The sequence below is a fragment of the Macrotis lagotis genome, chromosome 8 (genome assembly GCF_037893015.1).
Source record: "Macrotis lagotis isolate mMagLag1 chromosome 8, bilby.v1.9.chrom.fasta, whole genome shotgun sequence".
NCBI lineage: Eukaryota > Metazoa > Chordata > Mammalia > Peramelemorphia > Peramelidae > Macrotis > Macrotis lagotis.
The window spans coordinates 10,491,672-10,513,366 of NC_133665.1; the positions used below are offsets into that span (position 1 = coordinate 10,491,672).

A 21,695-nucleotide genomic window follows, 5' to 3' on the forward strand; every position below is an offset into this window, starting at 1 on the left:
GAGGTTTTTACTTAATGAGTGGAACTTACACGTTTTTACCCCCCCCATGCTGCCTCATTTAACAAATAATGGAATTTAAGGTAATAAAAGTATCATCTCAATTTAAATTGAGGTAAGTGAGGCTTAGTGAAAAGGAATTTGTTCAGACTACTATAACTTCACATGAATTTAGTTATGCCTCTTTTAAAAATAAGTGCTTTCTCCACTGCCACCTAGCTGCCCTCATAATTGTACTTCAAAGTTTAGAATAAAAACTCACCTAGAGCATGCATAATGACTTAGTTATTTGATTTTTCTCATAAATGCAAATTGAGTCTTTCTGCTTTTAAAGGAATTTATTAACCCTAAGAGTTTCCATATATTAAAAAATAGTAATGCATGTATGCATATGTAATCTATTTGTCTTTATGTATTTGTATATAGACTCTTGGGAGGCCCCTTAAATGTAGTTTTGTAAATAGTCAAGATGGTGTCAAAAGTTTCCCTCACTGCTATGTACATTTTGACTTTTTTTATTTTTTGGAGATAGTCAGGATTAAATGACTTGCCCAGGGTCACACAACTAGCCTTCTCTGAAATAAATGTCTGAGGCTGTATTTGAACTCGAGTCCTCCTGCCTTCAGCTCTGATGCTTTCTCCATTGCCACCTAGCTGCCCCCATATGTGAACTTCAAAGAGAAGATGGAGGAACATAGCCTTGGGTAGTAAAAATTTATAAATTTAAAAATTGACTTCCAGCTTTGTTATCCATAAGTCTTAAGTAGTTTTGGGGATTTAGGAATTAAGAGAAATGCTTGGTAATTTTGACCCATTCTAGAAACCAGAAGTTATATTGGATTTATTCTTAAACTTTAGTCAATACAATGATCACCATCTGTGGGAATGTCTTCGGTACATAAAACTTAGGTACTTAACCCCATAGTGATTTAGCTTTTATGAATTTATGTGTATATATCTATATACTTATTTCCGATAATGGGTTTATTAAACTATGAAAACAATGACAAAGTTCAGTATAACTGAAAAATCATCAGTAGATGAGTTTGGATTAAAGGGATTCTTGATGCATTTTTTAAGAATGCAAATAAAGTTTTTGCTATCAATGATTAAAATCTAACTATTTAAATATAAACAGGTAATTGCTTTATTAGAGTTGTGCTCTTAAAGCAGAAGCAGTTACATAGTTTTTAGGTATTTTTAAAACAAAAATGTTAAAATTAATTTTTTATTTTAGAATAGAATAATTCTGCCATTATATCTTGTGGAATGCAAAATGAGATTTTTTGACACTTTATGAGGAGAGTTTATGGGGACTCAGATGACTAACTACCATAGAGAATCCAGAAGTAGAAAACCATACCACCTGCAATCTGAGCTGTATGAAAAAGCTGTTTGCAATTTTGAGACAAGGCTGTTCATTCATTGTTGTCAGACTTTACATGTGGAGATCAAGCTGAATTACAGGCACAACTCAATATTTTTTATTACTAATTAACTTTTCAGTTGTCTCATTGGATTTTTTTTCCTATTGAACCTGTAGCTTACATTTAAAATCAAACTTTAATTTTACAAACCTGATCCTGACTTTTTCCTGAAATATAATTTTGGATTTTTCCCTTCTTTTTTTGTTTTTGCTGCAAGACATTGGGATTAAGTGATTTGCCCAAGGTCATACAGTTAGCTAATTATTAGGTGTCTGAGGCTGGATTTGAACTCAGGTCCTCCTGACTCCAGTGCTAATACTCTGCACACCTTAGCTGCCCTTTGAATTTTCCTTCTAATCAAGTGTTTATTTAGTTTCCACTGTTTTTTGAGGTATTGTAGGGAGATAACTTCGACCTTACAGTCAAGTCTTGTAAGAGGGATGAGACACACACACACACAAACACACACATAAACACACACACACACACACACACACACACACACACACACAACTGTTGTAAGAATTCTGTGGGTTAATTAATATTATAGTAGGGGTGGCTTTTATTTGTACTTACCAAATACCTTTCTATGAAATTTTAGGGAAATATTTTTATATCTAGGTTTAATCTTTTTTAATTAAGGTAATTTGAGAACATTTAACTTTGTATTTTTCTAAAGCATTGGCATCATGGTTCCTCCATTACAACCTCATTTCATTGCCTCATTGTGGATGGGGGAGGTGATCTTGTCAAAGAGTCATTGGTGTACAAGCTCCTTCAGTAAGTTATATCAATACTTGTCCATAAAAATTTATGAGGAGTTTGCCATCTCTGAAATTTGGAATTATCCACACAAATGAAACCATGAATCTTTTGAAGTATTGAAGAAGCTAACATTCTACAGTTCTGCTTGCAGGTTGAAGATACATGGCATGGTTAAGTATTGTTATTTTTTTTCTTTTAAATTAAATTTTATTTCTAGCTACTAAGCATTTATTTTTTTTCTTTCCCTCAACCCTTAAAAAACGAAAATCTTCCTAACAAATGCTTATAGTCAAGCAAGATAAATTCTTGTATTGGTCATGTCAAAAAATGTAAGTCTCATTGTGCCTTTTTAAGTCACCTTTTTTGTCAGGAGGTGGATCCAATATTATTATTACTCTAAAAACATTGAATCAGAATTCTTAAAACTTCTAAAATTATTTCCTTTTATAATGTTATTTAGTGGTGATTGTTCTTTTGATTCTGCTTACTCTTAAATAGTTCACATACCTTCCTAGGATTCTATAAATTTACAGTATAATGATCTGTCCTATATATAGGCCATAAATTGTTGAACCATTCCCTAACTTAATTTGCCCCACTGCAATAGAATTGCTCTAAGTATTTCTATACTTAGACCTTTTCATTTTTTTCTAATCTTATTAGTTTCTAGGCACAATAGTGGCATTAATGAATCAAAGGTATGTTCAGTTTCTTTCGGGTCATAGTTCCAAATTGCTTTCCAGAATGATTGACCAGTTTATAACTCCATCATTGTATCATATATATTTTTTTTTTCCTCCTGTTGCTCTTCTAACCTTTTTCCTTTTTTGTCAACTTTTTCTAATCTGATAGATAGAAAACTCCCTCAGAATTGTTTTATTTTGAGCTATGATTATTAATGATTTGTTCAAAATAATTTGAAAGGTTTATAATTGTGTAACTGTTTCCAGCAATTTGGAGATGTAGACTTGGATATCATATGCAATCCCTTCTTCAAAAGGTAACAAACCTAAAACCAAGTCATATCAGCTAATAGCTTAATTATAAATATAGAGGGGAGCAGGGTTAATCAGAATCCAAGTAGGAGCAAAAATGAGTATGTAGAATAGAGGACACAACAGGTTTACGGGAAGGAGAAAAGAACAGGGAAGGTGGGCCAAAGGAACAAAGGACAAGCTTTCATAATTTTGCAGGAGTGTCCCTAAAATACTTGGTCAACTCATAACTTTTTTAGGTTGCTAGTCTGTACCTATAGAAGATTTCCGACAGAGATAATTAATTTCTATTCTCAAAATATGATCTATGATTTAAGAGCAGTTTTAGAAGATGAATTTTTCAGAGGGATATTTGGACTTGCTATTGAGATTTTAGTTCTCTAAAAAGAAAAATTAAGTTGTTAGGGTAATATATGAGAAATTAAAAGAATTGCAAGGAGTATATATTAAGCTTTCAGTTGCATATGAGCGTCACTTGACTTGGAGCCAAAACCTTTCATGTGTTATTTCTCCCTTTAGAATGTATACTCCTTGAGATCAGGGAACTGTATTTTTATCCCCAGTATTTGATTATCACAGTTTTGCACATAGTAAATGCTTAAGTGTTTTATTGTTGCAGGGTATTAGCAGACAAGAGTATATTTGAGAAAAAGTACTTCTAACTAAATATTTTCGTGTTACATTTTTACTAGTTGATTTCTTTCATTGAGAGAAGTCCTTTGCATCCTGTGCCATTTTTCTCATAAATCCTTCTTAGGAGATGCATCTACTATGTTAGAGAATATTGAAGGTACCATTGTGGCATTCAGGCTTTATATTTTTTGTTTCAGTTTTGATACATACTCAGTGATGTCATTAGTTGTATATAGGAGTCTGCCTACTCTAATACTTTCTTTATTACATATCCTTTGATTCTAGCAAGACCCTAAAGACATGACTTAATAATCAAGTGGTATCACCATGTAGTACTATAATTGAAAATGCCCAATTTTTTTCTCTTCAATTCTTGAGTCTTCTTGCAATATCCATCTGTCAGAATTAATGTTGGTCTTGTAGTTGGGTCCTGGATTTGAGTTTTGACTACCTGAAGAAGGCACTTTTCTTCTTTGTGTCTCAGCATCTATTTATAAAATAAACGTGTATAGACTAGGTGATAACTTGTCCCTTCTAACTCTAGGTGTAATTCAAGAGTTGCTCTTCCAGATAGTTGCATAATATAGAAAATGTGAAATTTTTTATCCACTTTGACTTTTCGAATTGGGCTACTCTTGTTTTTCCCTGGCTTTCATTGGGAAGTTCTTGTAGTGTTTTGTTTAGGAAATAACCTCTCAACAATAAGACTTATTTGGATAGGGTAGGATATTTTCCAAGGCAAAGGTAATTATTAATAAAAGATCTTTGATCTCGAGTTGGAAGGGACTTGAGTCTAATTTTTCTAACCTCATTTCTTCCTCTTTCATATCTTTCTTGAAGGACAGTCTTGAAAGGGACATTTTTGTTGTCTTTGGTGAATTTTAAAAAATAAACCAGCAGTAATTGTGGGATCTTATATTGTCACATTTTTCAGTTTTATGACCTTACAGATGTTTTCTGTAGAAAGCTGTTTATGAAAGCACATCTCTTTTCCAGTATTTTAATCAAGCGTAACCTTTGCACTTAAATATGATTTTTATAGTTTTTTTTCAAGAAAGACATTGCAGTATTTTCTTGGTCATTTGGGGGGGGTGTTATTTGCAGTGTGGTAATCTTCTGTTATTCTGGAATTTTTCCTCTTTTTGTCTTTTTTGAGCTGAGACTGCCTTAAAAGTATTTTACCTCTAAGAAATCTGAATTTGTTCTGATTATATTTAGATCTAACTAAATATAAAGTTATATTTTGGAACAAAGTTTTGCTTATTTCATCTTTTTTGTGACTTCACTTCAGAGATGGCATTAACTTCTGAGGTGATAGAATATAGTTTTGGTGTTTCTACCCTCAATGCTAATAAAAATAGGTCAAGATAAAAATGACAACAGAATTGTTTATTTCTCAGCTGTTGACATTTTATCTGCAAATGTGCTATGGATGATCTCTGACTAAGCTTTTTTATAGTCTTAATTTTCTTAAATCTTTTCTGCTGTTTTGTAAGAAGTACTTATAGTCTTCAATATCATTATGATACTATGACCCAATTTTTTTTTTTCTTGTTCAGTCTTTTTGCAAGGCAATGGGGTTAAGCTGCTTGCCCAAGGCCACACAGCTAGGTAATTAAGTGTCTGAAGCTGCATTTGAACTCAGGTACTCCTGACTCCAGAGCCAGTGCTCTATCCACTGCGCCACCTAGCTGCTGTGTAACTGACCCAATTCTTAACTTTTTTTTGTCTGTGTGTTATTAATTTGGTGAAGCCTGTGGACCCTCGGATTAATTTTTTAATTGACTAAAATAAAATATATATGATTACAATGGAAACCAGTTACATTGAAGTGCAATTCTCAAGCATTTAAAAAAACATCATAGGCCCAAGGTTAGGAGTCTTTGTTCTAAACTGCTTTCTTTGACAACCGTATCTCTTTTGTTTATCTTGGTTTCTGACCTCTTGTTGTGGCAACTACACTTCGAATTTATTAAGTTTCTTTTAAAATAATGATAGTTAATCTTATTTTGTCCATTTCCAGTTTTTCAGAATTAACTAATTTTTTAACACTTTACTTTTGAACTGAATGCATACAGAAGCTGATTTTCAAATGATTAATTTGACTTCATCTTACCAGTGAATTTTTTTTAACGTTCATTGCTTTTGAGCTCTTTTGGAAGAAAGTATTCATAATGAACAAATGTGTCTGAATAGGCCCTAGATTGCTTTCTTGCTGCTGAATCTTATTTTCCAATAATTTTTGGCTTTGAAATTGAAGTTCTCAAGTATCAAAATGTGTTGACTTAGTTTGAAGGATCTCGTTAAATTTTTCACATAATTTATCTACCTTTTAATTCTCTCCCATGCAGTTTGGTGCATAAGCTATGCTTATTTTCAAAGATAATTTTTAATTTTTGTTATTTATAAATACTTGCATTGTATTTATTTTGAACACTTTACCTCATCTTCACAATTCCTATCTGTTTACTTTTCTGAAGAGAATCAGTAAACTTTCTCTTCAGGTTTCATTTCTAACAAAAATGACAGTTTTGCTAGTTTTTCATTGGTCCTATCACAAACATGAACCTTACCATGCTCTGAATTTTTTGCTACTGTCTCCTTCACTGTGAAAATGGGAAGGGGCTTGACTGTTCTTGAATGAAAGACATTTTATATTGAAATTTTAGTTTTGGGCAAGTGGGAGGTGTTTATAGAGAGTGAAGTGGTTATCATAAAGCTCAAATTTCAGCCCTTGTTTACCTATCTTATGATTATGTTCCTCTTTCTCCTTAATTGGGACACAATTATATTTGTCTTTTATTAAAAGTAAGCATGATTTTTTAGGCTATACTTAAATCTTTTCCAGCTTATTTTATTTATTATTATTATTATTATTATTATTTTAGGTTTTTGCAAGGCAAATGGGGTTAAGTGGCTTGCTCAAGGCCACACAGCTAGGTAATTATTAAGTGTCTGAGACTGGATTTGAACCCAGGTACTCCTGACTCTAGGGCCAGTGCTTTATATCCACTGTGCCACCTAGCCGCCCCTCCAGCTTATTTTAACCTGCCATCATAACATGCCACTATGCTGGCATAAACCTTAGATCTCAGTTCACCTTTGTGCCATGGTATGGCACCGATTTCATACAAATCTGTCTTTTCCTGGCCTCTTTTACTGTTCTTGCTCTCAATCTCACTTTAGCTATCAGCTAAATTTGCTAACTAATAAGACTTAAAAAATATAACTCTTATTCATGATTTTTTGTGTTTTATACATTTATAAAACTTTATGTTCACAAAGAACCTGAAATCTCCTTTATGGAATTTAACTGTCTTCATATAAAACAGCTGAGTTGTGTTTACAGGAATTAGCTAAATTTAAATAACACTATAGTCTGCAAAGTACTTTCCTTTCAACCCCCTTGCCAATAACCTCTCTACTTTGTCTTAGTGATTAAATGATTTAAAGCATAATCTCCTGACTTCCAAGTTCAGTACTTACATTTTATCATCTTGTTTTAAATCAAATTCCAACCTGCTCATTTTTAGCCTACCTCATTTAGCATATTATACTTAACAACTAATATTTTCTGCAGTTTTTTTACAGATAAATCCAAACTTTATTTAATATTACATTTTAAGTTTAAAATTACTATCTGCATAGTCTTAATAGAAATTAAAGAAATGACACTTGTTCTGGTTCATGTCTATTCAAATTGTTCCAATAACTTGAAGCCCTCCAAACACCAAATAAGGTTTAATGATAGGGGTCTGCTTGGATGGCTACTCTGTCTGAATCTGTTAAAACCTAATATTCATGGAGGAGGGAGATTTGTGGTCACCTGAAATTCAGACTTGGTTAATTTATACCTCAGGAACTTGACAAATACACCAGCTCTATCTTTAAATCTTTCAAAAAGAACCTTGCCTTTTTTTGTTTTAGATGCTAAACTTCAACTTGATATTGGAAACCAAGTAGTAATGGAGAAAGGATTCTTTCAATAGTTTTGCTTAGAACTTTGAAGAGCTCTATTATAGCTTGTTTGTGTGTGTGTTGTGTGTGTGTGTGTGTGTGTGTTTATTTTTTTATTTTTTTAGATTTTTCAAGGCAATGGGGTTAAGTGGCTTGCCCAAGGCCACACAGCTAGGTAATTATTAAGTGTCTGAGACCGGATTTGAACCCAGGTACTCTTGACTCCAGGGCCGGTGCTTTATCTACTGCGCCACCTAGCCACCCCTGATTTATATTGTTTTTGAAAAGATTTTTATATAAATTAATAGTCCAATTAATTTATCACTTGAAGACCCTTATAATAACATACATTAATGCCCTAGAAACTAAGAGGTTTTTTTTTTAGGAAGTTTATAGAATTTGACTATGTAGTTCAATAAAGGACATATGGGAAGCCCATTGGCCAAATCCAGCCTGTTTACCTACCTTGTTTTATATAGCCAGGATCTAAGGATGGATTTTGAATTTTTTAAGTACAATAAAACTTTAAAAATGGGGGGGGGAAATCACTTAGCTTGTGGTGATTCTTTTTAGTTTGCTGACCTCTGATCTATAACCTCTACAATTGATCCAGCTATCTTCTGAATTCCTAGCTAGAGGGAACCAGTACCTTTTGATGCTTTCAGATGCTTTTGAATAGTTCTAGTTGTTAGGAAAGTGTTTCCTTATGTCAATTTTAAGTCTGTATCTTTTGAAACTTTTAACCCAACCCATTCTTTTTTTTGTCCTTTGGGCTAGTCCTTCTATTAGCTAGCACATTATTAGTAAAATAAGTTTATCATTATCTAATTGTAACCTTGGGAAGCAGAAATAGAGTGTAGTTTAGCTGGGATGCAAGTACAGTGAAGGGACAAATTGAATTGGCACTAACACTGAAGAAAAGAGGCAAAATAGGTGTACTTTTTTGGGGTAAGTTTTGAATAGTAGAAATTGAATATAGGAAGACTAAAGGTTTGAGACTTGAGACTGTTTTATATCTATCTATCCCTGTAACCTCTTAGAATTTCTTTTTTAGTATGTTGAATATAAGTTGTAGCCATATTATTGAGAAAGCATTATTATACTAGATTAAAGACTGAATTAAATTTGGGAGTAGGGGAAGGTTGGTTGGTAATGCAGAGCTAATAGAAACAGCAATACTTTTCTGCATGCTATGTTTTTTAATAACAAAAAAGTCTTGGTCTCTTCAAAGGTGGCAATCCATTAATGGAAATATTTTGAGTGGAGGGATGGAAAAAAATACTTTTCAGAGTTGTGGATCAAGAGTATATGAGAGGGGCGGCTAGGTGATGTAGTGGATAAAGCACTGGACTTGGAGTCAGGAGTGCCTTGCAAAAACCTAAAAAAAAAGTATATGAGACTATGGGGCAGTTAGGTGGCACAGTGGATAGAGCACTGGCTCTGGAGTCAGGAGTACCTGAGTTCAAATCCGGTCTCAGACACTTAATAATTACCTAGCTGTGTGGCCCTGGGCAAGCCACTTAACTCCATTTCCTTGCAAAAACTTAAAAAAAAAGAAGATTCACAGGAGAAATTATTCTTCTTTTGCTTAAATCCTCCTATGATTCCAGTCACTTAGAAAATTAAAATATATTTGACCTTTCTCAGCCTAATTCTGTCAAAGAAGTAGTAAATTTCTTGGTAAGTTAATTCTTAACTGCCATATTGCCACCATTTTTTTTTTTTTACAAAACACCTATCTTATGGTTACAGTTTGATAAATTACATCATTAACTTTCTGAAAAGACAAGTCTTTTTTATAGATATTAGCAGTTGATTCATATGTATAGAATATTGGAGTAAAAGATTTAATTTTAATTTTAAAGCTTACCTGGTTACTCATTTTCATGTATTAAATTTAGTGGTTAGCAAGTTTTTGGTCTAGGCATAGCCATCTCCAGGAGAATTATTTGATGACTTATAACTTAAAAATAATAGTTCTCAGATTTTTAAATAAGGATATAATTTGTAATCTTAGTAGACCTCTCTATTGTATTGTTTACCTTTTAAAGATTATCCATCCTATCCCTACGTAGAACTGATTTAATGAAATGTAGAAACAGCTATCATTACAAATTTAGGTTTTTCCCTCCCCTCTGTTTAAGTTCCTTTATATTAAAAATGCAATTGTAAGGGGCGGCTAGGTGGCATAGTGGATAAAGCACCGGCCTTGGAGTCAGGAGTACCTGGGTTCAAATCCGGTCTCAGACACTTAATAATTACCTAGCTGTGCGGGTGGCCTTGGGCAAGCCACTTAACCCCATTTGCCTTGCAAAAAAAGCTAAAAAAAAAATGCAATTGTAAATACTGAATGTTCGAATACAGTTCTTGTTTGGAGAACCAAAGAAGCAGCAAGACTTCTTAGTTAAGAAAAATTTTTTTTAAGAATTTTGAATTTTGTTTTGAGCTCTTATTTCTCTAGCTTATAACTTTTTAGATAGCTATAGAAAGAATGTTGAATTTGGAGTAGAAGTACTTTATTTCAAATCTGAATTCTGGTATTTTACTACATATTATGTGCATATATATACACACACACATATTTATATATATTTATATATTAAAACTTTGAGCATGTCATTTAATGTTGTTTTATTTTATCTCTTCTACAAAGGGACTGGTCTGGATTTGATGACCCTTCTGTCCAAAAAAGTGGTTCTCAGATTGTATTTGGCATTCTTTTTTTTAAAGGATTTTGCAAGGCAAATGGTTAAGTGGCTTGCCCAGGGCCACACAGCTAGGTAATTATTAAGTGTCTGAGGTCTGATTTGAACTCAGGTACTCCTGACTTCAGGGCCACCTAGCCGTTCCTGGCATTCTATTTTTAGGTAACTTGGTAAACTCATAGGCTGTATCATTTAGGCAGTATACTTTTGATATTTTCTGCTTTATGTGGTTGGATAGTGATTCACATAAGTTCTCCTTACTCTACTACTGTCTTGCCCATGTACCTTTGGAAAACGACCTAAAAACATTATTGCTTTACTTCTTTTCTCTGTAAAATCTCTTGGTTACTTTAGCTTGTAGTAGTAAACTGCTTTTAAAAATTCTTGCATCAGGAAAATTGAGTAATAGAATATGAAATTTCTGTTAGCTTTAATATAATTTTAACAAAAATCCTAACTTGATAAAGATGGGTGCCAAGTTCTGACTAATCCTATGGAAAGTTGATCTTTTGATATCCTAGGACTAACACTTGTAGGACCATGCTGGATGCAAAGTGTAGTGTTAATCTGATTTTCAAAGGCTCTGATTCCAGGCAAATCTGAGTCATTTAAGTTTCACTTATGCCTGTCAAGGCTATCTATGGTGCTTATTTGACCATTTTCTATGGCATTTTGTCTAGAAGAGTATGCCGATAGAAGAAAAGTAGGTTTTTTATTTAAGCTACTAAATATTTGTATATTGCAAGTTACATAGAGGTTTGGTTGTGGGGCAAGGACTGAAATAAGAGGATGTATGAGAATATGGAGAAATGTTGGGAAATAAAAAATTAAATTGAAATTAAAATTAAGGAAATTAAAAGCAGGCCAGAGAGCATCATACCTAATAGGAGGAAATGTGCTTTTAGGGAGTCCTTGGAACTCAAGGCTATTTTTTTTAAACAGCTCAATAAAACTTTGAGCAGTTACTATTAGATATTTAAGTATCAAATTACTATTTGTATTCAGATCTCTTTCCTCTGGCTCCTTTGTTCCTTCTCTTGTTGTTCCTTCACTCCTGCTATTTAAAAAAAGTAAAAAACTCCACAAATTTATATTAACTAATAAAAATATTTTTCTAAGATTTGTTTTGTTAATGTTGCTAAGGAAAGTTCATATATAGCAAAATTAACCGAAAATGATCTGTGGACACTATATCTTTATTTTGATCAAAGTTATGATTTACTTTTTATTCTACTCTCTTTGTTTCTTCTCTACTGAAGGAAACTGGTTGCCTGAAATATTTGTAATGAACAAATTTTGAAATCATTGTTCCAATTATGAATCATCTTGGAACATTAGGGTTAATGAACTTTGGAATTTAAATTATAAGAAATTGTATAATTAAAATTTTTTATATAAAAGTTTTTCTGAAATTTTTTGCTTCTAAAATTATCCTTAAAGAGCAAATTTTAGGGTACAAGCTCTATTAAAGCCATCAAGGGGCATTAAAAAATGAAAATTTCACTAATTTAAGTTATTGAGTTCCTGTCTTAGGAATTAATAGTTGTTTATATTTAAGGGAAGTCTTGGTTGTGTTTTTTTTTCTGTTATTGAAAAGGTAAAAAGTCATGCTCTTAGGACATTAATATACATTGGTTTTTTCCTTAACCAGTTTATACTCACAAGCTGTCATATTTGGAAGGGGAGTTCTAGGTCATCTAATCCAACCTGTACTACATAACCATAAGTAGTCATCTGACTTATACTTGAAAAATCTCCAAGGGGACCTGCTCTCTCCCTTGATATTCCTTTTCCCCTTTAAATGTTTTAATTCTTAAGTTTTTCCTTCAATCAAACCTAAGTATATTTTTTGTTCCTAGTTCTTACCCTTTTGGGATTAAATAGGCAAATCTAATCCCCTTCCATTTGACAACTCGTTAGATACTTCTGGATTATGGTTTCAGTGAAATCTGTTGGCATCAGATTTCTTCTAATGAGACCTCATAGTTTTGCTATCCTGGTTCCCATTCTCTCAGTACTCTAAAATTTTTTGCTGTTTGCAAAGTGTACCTAGATTATGTTATTCAGGAGATAAGCATAATGTCTAAGCATCTGTTCTTTTCTCCTCTCTATTTTCCCAAATTGAGGCTAATAACATTTTTGAGATCTTATGTCATTAGACAGAAGAGAACAGTGTACTAGGAGAGAGAGAAAGAGAGAGAGAGAGAGAGAGAGAGAGAGAGAGAGAGAGAGAGAGAGAATGTGCATGCTGTGAGAGAGTGTGTTGAGTGAGCATGAGCAAGCAAATCTTGGAGGCAGGCAAGTCACTTAGCTTAGTGCTCCAGGCACCTTTAAAGACAGAGCTCTTAACCTTTTTATGTTATGCACTTGTTGGATAATTTGTAGCCTTTGAACCCTTCTCAGAATATCTGTAAATGAATAAAAAATCCATAGGATTATAAAGGAAATAGTTTGAAATGAAGTATTTGTATATTTAAAATTTGTATGCTTTTTAAATTAAATTTTTCATAGAAAGTACACTTAAAATATAAGCAAGTCAAAGTTAAAATTTATATTTTCAAGATGACTGAAAAAACTTTTTACTAAGCTTAAATAAGCACATTAAACAATCTTTAAGGCAGTATGTGTATGTTTTAAATTCACCTGGCATAATGTAGCTCATATGAAAATTTCTTATTTCTTTTGTTTTCAAGTCACAGATGCTGCTGATATTATTGTGGTTTGTTCCTTACATGTATAATGGAAGATAACGCTAAATTTTAGTGAGTTTGTTGGGGAAAAAAAAAGTAATATTTTCCCCACCCAAATTCATGGAAATTCATGAACCATTTAAAATCTACATGGATTTTAGCTTTAAAAGCCATTCTCTTGACTATAAGGTGCCAAGAAAGTGCTGACCTGCATTTGAAGAGTTTTCCTTTTCTGGAAATTCGCAATACAAGTGAAATTAGAGATTAAGTCCTTACAGGAACTCTTTTAGCTTTATGTAACAAAAACAATAGTAATTCACTTTTAACCCAATGAGGAAAGAAATGATTTAATATTGAAGTTATTAAAAAGAAAAGATGTCAAGAATTTTGGTCTCTTTGCTTAATTTAAAATTTCTTGCTATGACTGATCTTGTATCTTCAGTATATATTGTATATATCTGTATTTCACTAGTAAAATGTAGCTTTAAAGGGGGGAAGGGGAAGAGAGAATGTTGAGTAAGGAGAGAAGAAATAAGACCAGAATAGATTGATTAATGGTAAGGAATTTTTAAAATGTTGAATTCTGGCACACGTAAGGTAGTTTTTTTGAGTGGATATTTTATTTACATAATTTCAGAAATTATGTACCTTGTTTAGGATGGAAAGCAAGAAATTGTCTTTGAAATTATTTGGCACCCTTGTAATGTAGATTAGAAGGGTGTTTTTTGCATTAAGATTAAACACACACACACACACACACACACACACACACACACACACACGTCACTTTGGATCAGATTGAGGGATTTTAAAGTTGTTGATTTATAGATACAGGATCTATCTGTAAGACCTGGCGAAACAGTAGAGCAGCAAAACTGATTGTCATGAATCCTAATTTTGTGAAGTACTGTATGTTCTCATTATGGCTTGTATTTTTTTGTGGTGGACACTTGTGTAGTTCAATACTTCGGTGTTACAAGATTACTGCAGAATTACTGATTGCTTCATTGTGGTGACCAGTTAGTTGTCAGATTTGGCAAACAGAATAAAATTGACAGTGTCATTTCATGGACATTTTCAGTTTATCAACTTTAAACTTTAAATTCTGACTTAATATTCACTTATATTTAGGGATAGAAAGTGCATATTCTTTAGTTAAATTTTGGTTCTTTGAAGTACCAGAAGCATGAGTTTATGTTTGAAGATTAAGTTCTATTGTTAGTAAATAAAACTTCTCTTAATTTATCTTCAACCTTTGTACCTAGACACAACACCTAGAGTATTTTAAATGTACTTCCAAATTTATTTTATTGTTAGTATTTTAAATTAGTCTCCTAAAAATCAAAATTAGTTTTCTAAGTTATAATTGATAATTGTTAAATCTTAAGCTTTATTTCTCATTTCTTTCTCTTTCTCCTTCCCCCAGTTAACTCCATAGTGAACGTTGGCACTTCCAAAACTGTCAGTCTTATAATGTATAAGCTATTGTACTGCCTAGTTTTTTTAATCTGTTATAAGGTTAAATTTTTATTTCTGAATTATCAAATTTTCCTATTGTTTGGGTTTGATTTATGTCTATGACTTTGGTTAAGATATTCCAAAGCATTCAATGTGTAGAAGCCATCTCAATTGTTTTAATAATAAAGTACAAGCCATTATTAACACCTTGTTCTCTATATGGTATAAGGAGGTAGGTAAACTTCACTAGAAAGTGATATGAAACTTCATTACTTTTTACTAAAGTAAATGATGCCTTGTTGAGGTTTGGGTATGTTTAATGTCACCAAATGATACCTTAAGTAACAGATGAGTTTTTTGTTTATCAAAAAAAGTGTATCTAATTCTTATTCAATATAGCTGGAAAGGGTCTTGATATTACTTCAAATATCAAGCACCTAATGTACAAGTTAAATTGATCTTGCAAGTTTCATAGATTTTATTAAAACTTTAATAGGTTTTTACATTTTACATTCAGTAAATAACTGAAAATACATTATCTAGCAGTGTGATCATGTTAGGAAGAACTCAGTGTTGCTTCAATTACTCCATGTTAATATCCAAACTGCTACTGGGCCTGGGTCCAGAATGATATAATAGATTTGTATAGTTTCCTAATAAAAGTCACATAAAGGAAATGAAATGATAAAAAAAATTAGATGAAATTTGGAAAATCATATATAATATATAACATAACTATGATATTAAATATTTCCTAAAATATTTGCACATGTGAGTAATAATTACTAATAGCAAATTGCTAATTTTTTTCCCTTCATTAAAAAAATTATTTAGTACCAAAAGTTTTATTTGGTTGAAGTTCTTTTTCAGTATGACAGTATCTTTAATTTCTTCTGTGCCCCCAAATTTCTTCTCTGTTCTTTCTTTTGGTTTCTCTTTGAGGGATTACATGTTTGCAAACTGTTCTCCTTGGCATTATGGATTTCATCTGTTTATTTTAAACAAAAATGTTGTGGTCAAATTTATTTACAGAAGAAATTTTATGGCTTTTTATTATATACAGTTAATTAAGAGCAAGTGTTGTGTCTAGGTACAAATGCTGTCCAATTCCTTTTCTATTTTCTACCTCAATTCATTTTCTATTTTCTCATGTTACTTATTAAAATCTTGTTCATCAAAATTATATTTTTTCAGTGTCCAGCTCAGGGGACACGCCTTCCATGAAATCTTCCTTGACCTTCCTTTTACCCTTCCTCAAAACTGAAAATTATCTCTTCCCGCACATATAATTTGAAGTACCTTCTTTAGATTATTGTCTTAATTCCACTCTTTATCCCTAATTAAATTATAAAATTCTCAAGGGCTGTATTTTTCATTTTTGTATCCTTTGTGTCTAGAATAGTACCTTTGTACAAAGTAGGCACTTAATGAAAAAGTTGAATTTAAATGTGGTTATTTCATCAGTTTTTATGAATACAAAAATATAAAATGCTATTTCTGAGCTTGTTGTTCTTAGAAATGTTGATTATTTGCTATTTGATAAATCCAAATACTCTAGCTTCTGAGATAAGAAATTCACTTTTTTTTTGCACAAAACTACTGAGAAGACTTGAAAATAGAATGACAGAAACTAGACATAGACCAATGTCTCACACCCTATTCTAAGGTAAGGTCGAAACAAATTTATGACTTAGACATAAAAGGTGATACTGTGAGCCAATTAAGAGAACAAGGAATAGTTTAGCTGTCAAATCTATATAAAAGGGAGGAGTTTATGAACAAATGATTTAGAGAACATTATAAAAATATAAAATGGATAATTTTGATTTTATTAAAAACTTTTTGCAGAAATAAAACCAATGCAGCCAACATTAGAAGGAACATTAGAGGTGGGGTGGCTAGGTTGTACCATAGAGCACTGGCTCTGGAGTCAGGAGTACCTGAGTTTAAATCTGGCTTCAGACACTTAATAATTACGTAGCTGTGTGGCCTTGGGCAAGCCACTTAACCCCGTTTGCCTTGCAAAAAAAAAAAAAAAAAAGGAGGAACACCATGCTGCTTGAAAGCCACTTGATCCTCAACATACTATTGAACATTAGAAATCTAGGAAATTTTTGATAAAGTAGTCATTTCTAAAATATATAGAGAACTGAGTCAAATTTATAAGAAGAGTGAACATTTTCCAATTGTCAGATGATCAAAGGATATGAACAGGCAGTTTTCAGGTGAAGAAATTAAAACTATAGTCATAAAATTCAGTCGTTATTGATTAGAGAAATGCAAATTAAAACAACTCTGAGGGTATCACCTTACCTATCAGATTTGTCTAATATGACAAAAAGAAGAGATGTAGGAAAATTTGGACACTAATGCATTGTTGATGGAGTTATGAACTGTTCTAACCATTCTGGAGAGTAATTTGGAACTTTAACCAAGGGACAACCAAACTGTGCTGCGTGCCCTTTGAATCTAACAGTGTACTCTTGTTAGGATTGTATCCAAATGGATCATTTTTTTTTGTAGTGGCAAAGAGTTGGAAATTGAGGAATGACTGAATAAATTGTGAATGAATTTGATGGAATACTATTATGTAATTAATCACGAGCAAGCAGATTTCGGAAAAACCTGGAAAGACTTAACATTGAGCTGATGTTGAGTGAAGTAAGCACAACCAGGAGAACATACATATTAACAGCAACATTATGAGATGCTCAACTGTAATGAACTTAACTTTTCTCAGTAATACAATGATCAAAAACAATTCTAAAAGACTCGTGATGGAAAACACCAGAGAATATCCAGAGAAAAGAGCTGTGGAGTCTGAATATAGACCAAAGCATATTATTTTCACTTTTTAAAATTTATTTTATCCTTTCTCATGGTTTTTCCCCCCTTTTATTTGATTCTTCTTTCTCAATATCACTAATATGGAAATATGTTTAACATGATTTTACATAAATAACTCCTATCAGATTACTTGTTGTCAGGGGCAGAGAAGGGAGGGAGGTAGAAAAATGTGAAACCCAAAAAGTCTTAAGCAAAACTGAGTGTTGGAAACTATCTTTATACAAAATTGAAAAAAAAAAAGTTGGAAAAGTTGATTATGTAGGGATATATATTGTATAATATTTGGTTAGAATATAATTTATGATTTAAATCCATTAACTGTAAGTTTCTGTTACAATTTTCCCTTGAATATAGATATGTATTTATGATGCAAGTTTCCAGATTTGACCCAACATATTTTGAAGACTTAAAAGATATGTTGTTCATTCAGGAATGAGATCTGACTTGATGGAGAGTACTTAATAGATACAGTTGCCCAAACATGACTTTAGGTGCCATAATCACATTTTTTAAAAACTATTTTAAATTATTTTCATGTCAGTCTTTATTCAATTAATGATCATGAACTCTGTAAGATGTGGTCATGAAGAAGTCATGTTTTTTGTCTTTTTTTTTTGAATTATAAAGATTTTGTTTATTTTGAGTTTTACAGTTTTTCCCCCAATCTTACTTCCTCCTCCCCACCCCCCACAGAAGGCAATTTGCCAGTCTTTACATTGTTTCCATGGTATACATTGATCCAAATTGAATGTGAGGAGAGAATTCATATCCTTTAAGGAAGAAACATTAAGTATAAGAGATAGCAAGATCAGACAATATATTACATAATCACATCTTTTTACCTTTTACATTGGACTTTAGTCCTATTACTGAAACTTTATTGAACTTTAAACTAAAATCCAAAAAAGCTTTTAATTAAAATCAGTCTAGAGAAGAGGGAGTCAGTAAGTCATTATTAGTTGGGAAAATTTTAGTCCTAAGAATCTCCACAATTGTTCAATTGGACCCAAAAGGTGTTAAATTAAAAATAGTCTGGGAAAATGAAAATTTGGAAAATGGTCAGCCTAGACCTGGTTAAAATGAGAATACTTAGTGAAAGAATGACATGTTAATAGCATAATTCGTGACCTAAATTGAGTTTTTTTTTTTGGTGAAGGCAGGTAACTGCTTACTCTTTTTTTCCATGTTGACTCTTCTACAAAAACCAAAATGAAGGCAGCAATAATACAAAAATACCAATTTTATTATGTGATAGAATGGAAAATTTAATTGTTATGCTTTATAGCATTACTGTGCAACTTTTAAAACTTTTTTTTTTCCTCTTCTTAGGTCTTAGTGGCGCAATGGCTAGTATAAGCGTTCGTTCAAGTACTCCAGGCTCTCCTACTCATGTAAGCAGTGGATCGAATGCTAGTCGAAGGAGAAATGGACTCCATGATGTGGATTTGAACACTTTCATATCAGAAGAAATGGCACTCCACTTGGACAATGGTGGAACTAGAAAGCGTACCTCAGCCCAATGTGGCGATGTCATTACAGACTCACCAACTCATAAACGCAACAGAATGATCTAAACTGCAAAATTTTCAAACCCACCATGCTGCTTGAAAGCCACTTGATCCTCAACATACTATTGAAAAGGAAACATGAGGCCATCTTCCCTTGTTCACTGTTTTAAGACAAGTGAATTCAATAATGATTGCCATAAAGGAAGTTTTAGGTATTACAGTAGATGCCTCTTGTAACTATGGCTTTCTTAAACTATAATCCTAGCAGAGGACATCAGATATTGTGTAGTAGTTAGCAAGATCATCATAGGCAAACATGTATCCGTTCCAAGGCTAAAAGTGACCTTACTTGTATTCTTAAAGGGAAAGGAAATATCAGATGTTTATTTGGTTATAGAATGCTTTTTTGTCCTTTATTTCCTGCTGTGTTGAGTATTTTGCTTCAACAGTATTTGCCAGTTGACTGAAATTGTCTAAAACATGACTTGGCATCTTTGTCAAATCTGCAGGCTTCCATTTTCGCAGCACTGTACCATGCACCTAGTTTCTATATAGTAACAGTGTGCAAGTTATAAATATTGGACTGTGCCCTTTTTAGTTTTAAAAGCAGTTGATAATTCTGGTGATTGTGTGATAATGTAAAGAGGTGCTATGATGGTCATGCAATTAATACTTAATATTGAATCAATACAAGGATCTTTATTGGATTCACTTTGTGTGTTTTAGTGCTCTAAAAGTAGCAATATTAAACTTTTCCCCAATTAACCTCATAGACTTAAAAATTTTCAGTTTTGAAATGATATAATGTACTTATTTACATGCTGGTACTGTCCTTATGGTAAGTGTAAGCACTGCAGACTACACTCTGAGTGACCTAAATTTAGAGAGGTCGTGAAATTTGAGAATAGGCTTCCTTTTGGGTTCAGTATTAGTGAAGGGGTAGGTATCGTATGCAACTATATATCCAGTTTTACATTTCTCATGAATGCCCATGTTTGTGGCAGGTGTTAACTTTGGGCTGGGTGGAGGGTAAAGGTATGTTTTTGCCTGCTAATGAACAAGATATGATCACTGTTTAAATAAAAAAGGGAGGTGGGAGGGGAAACCAATTGGAATATCATTCTTAAAAAGATGGAATCTCATACAGGTTCTGTAATTGTTAGGTAGACCTAAAAAAAAGTTATTTCAGATAGATTTCTGGACAAATGTAAGACCTCTTATAGCTACAATGTTTTGGAGCATGTTTTCTCTTCATCTTCTAATACCTTGAACCAAATGTAGTGTTCTTTAGATGAAGAACTTAATGTAAGTCTGCCATTCGCTGTAACTTATTAAATGGCATTCTTACATCACGTAGGACAAAGATAAGAGTGTTTCCTTGCCCATTATCAGTTTTTTCCTGTTTTTGTCTGAAGACCATTGCAAATCAATGTAGGGATTTTCCAGTAATTAATTATAGCACTTAGCTAAAGTTTGCTGTTTATTGAACCACTTTATAGTCTTGTGAAGACTTACATGAAATTTGATTAAAGTTGACCATAATACTTATTGGCCTGGTAGGATGTGAATGGAATTTTGAAAGTTTGAAATGAATTTGAAATTCTGGACTCTTTTTTTGACCTTATTTTTCATACTTAAGCTCAAAATGAAAATCCATTAGGTATGATTTTTAAAATCATCCATTTTTGTAGAAAGACCTGCACACACACACACACACACACACACACACACACACGTGTACACATACATCAAAGACATGCCCTCTCACAACCTCTTATAAAGAATACAACCGCAGGTGGAATTATATTGCTCTGTCATATTTAACCTGAAACGGAAAATGCCTATGTATTATAAACACTTTTTCCCAGCCTTCCACTTAATAATAATTCACCAAGAAATGCATCTAGGATCATCTTTGTTTTTCTATTGCTTGTAAATTGAATGCTGAAATTGGGGTGTATTGATGTGATATTAAGAGTGGATGGCACTCCTGTGCCTAAGGGAGCTTGAGGTAGTGAACACATTGATTTAATCCATCCCTTATGTACTTTTGTTCTAGCTCCTCTTTTCCAAGTTGAATTAACAATTTTTTTTTTGTTTTAAGTTGGTGCTCTGAACCTTAGTCCTAGTACCCTTTACACTAAATTGTCAAATTTTGATAAACTTGTGCCATTTTCTTTGGTAAGAGAAAGCAGGTCTTAATGTCTGCCAGAACACAATTTATAAGCCTGACAGGCTCCATTAAACTTTTTTAAACTTTAATATTGGCTACTTTTTTTCAATTTCATATAGTTTAAAATGCTACTTGTCACTTAAGTACTTCCTTTCCCTTTTCCTACTCCCATGCCCCAGTCCTTATAATTGCCATCCCTAAACAAAGTAAACCTTTAAGATGCATGTGTTCTCCATGAGCAGAATGGGGAATAATTTCTTAAAAGGAAAAATAGGTCCAGCACTTAGAATTCTGAAGCCTTTCTTGTGCCAGTTTCAAAACAAATCATGAAAGATAGCCTTTGTGTGTGATATTTTTTTTTTTTGTTTGTTTTTGGAAAACTAGCTCTTAAAAGACATTTTTTTGGTCTTTTAAGAACAGCGTACAATTTTTGGTCTTTTTAAGAGCAGTGTACATTTTAAAATATGGTTTAGTTTGGGAAACCAGAACCTCTTTACCTTGCTTGATCCTTTGATCCTTTAAACCTTCACAGCTGATCAG

The 21,695-nt window shown here is 32.6% G+C and overlaps 1 protein-coding gene across 1 annotated transcript in view; it reads left to right on the forward strand.

Moving 5' to 3' along the window:
* The window catches only part of HAPSTR1 (HUWE1 associated protein modifying stress responses), a 41,234-nt gene extending 19,990 nt beyond the window's left edge, over window positions 1-21,244 (forward strand). The window contains 1 exon segment of the mRNA XM_074196371.1: window positions 18,804-21,244. Coding sequence (XP_074052472.1) covers window positions 18,804-19,048 — 245 coding nt within the window. The 3' untranslated portion in view covers window positions 19,049-21,244.
* Window positions 21,245-21,695: the final 451 nt, after the last annotated feature.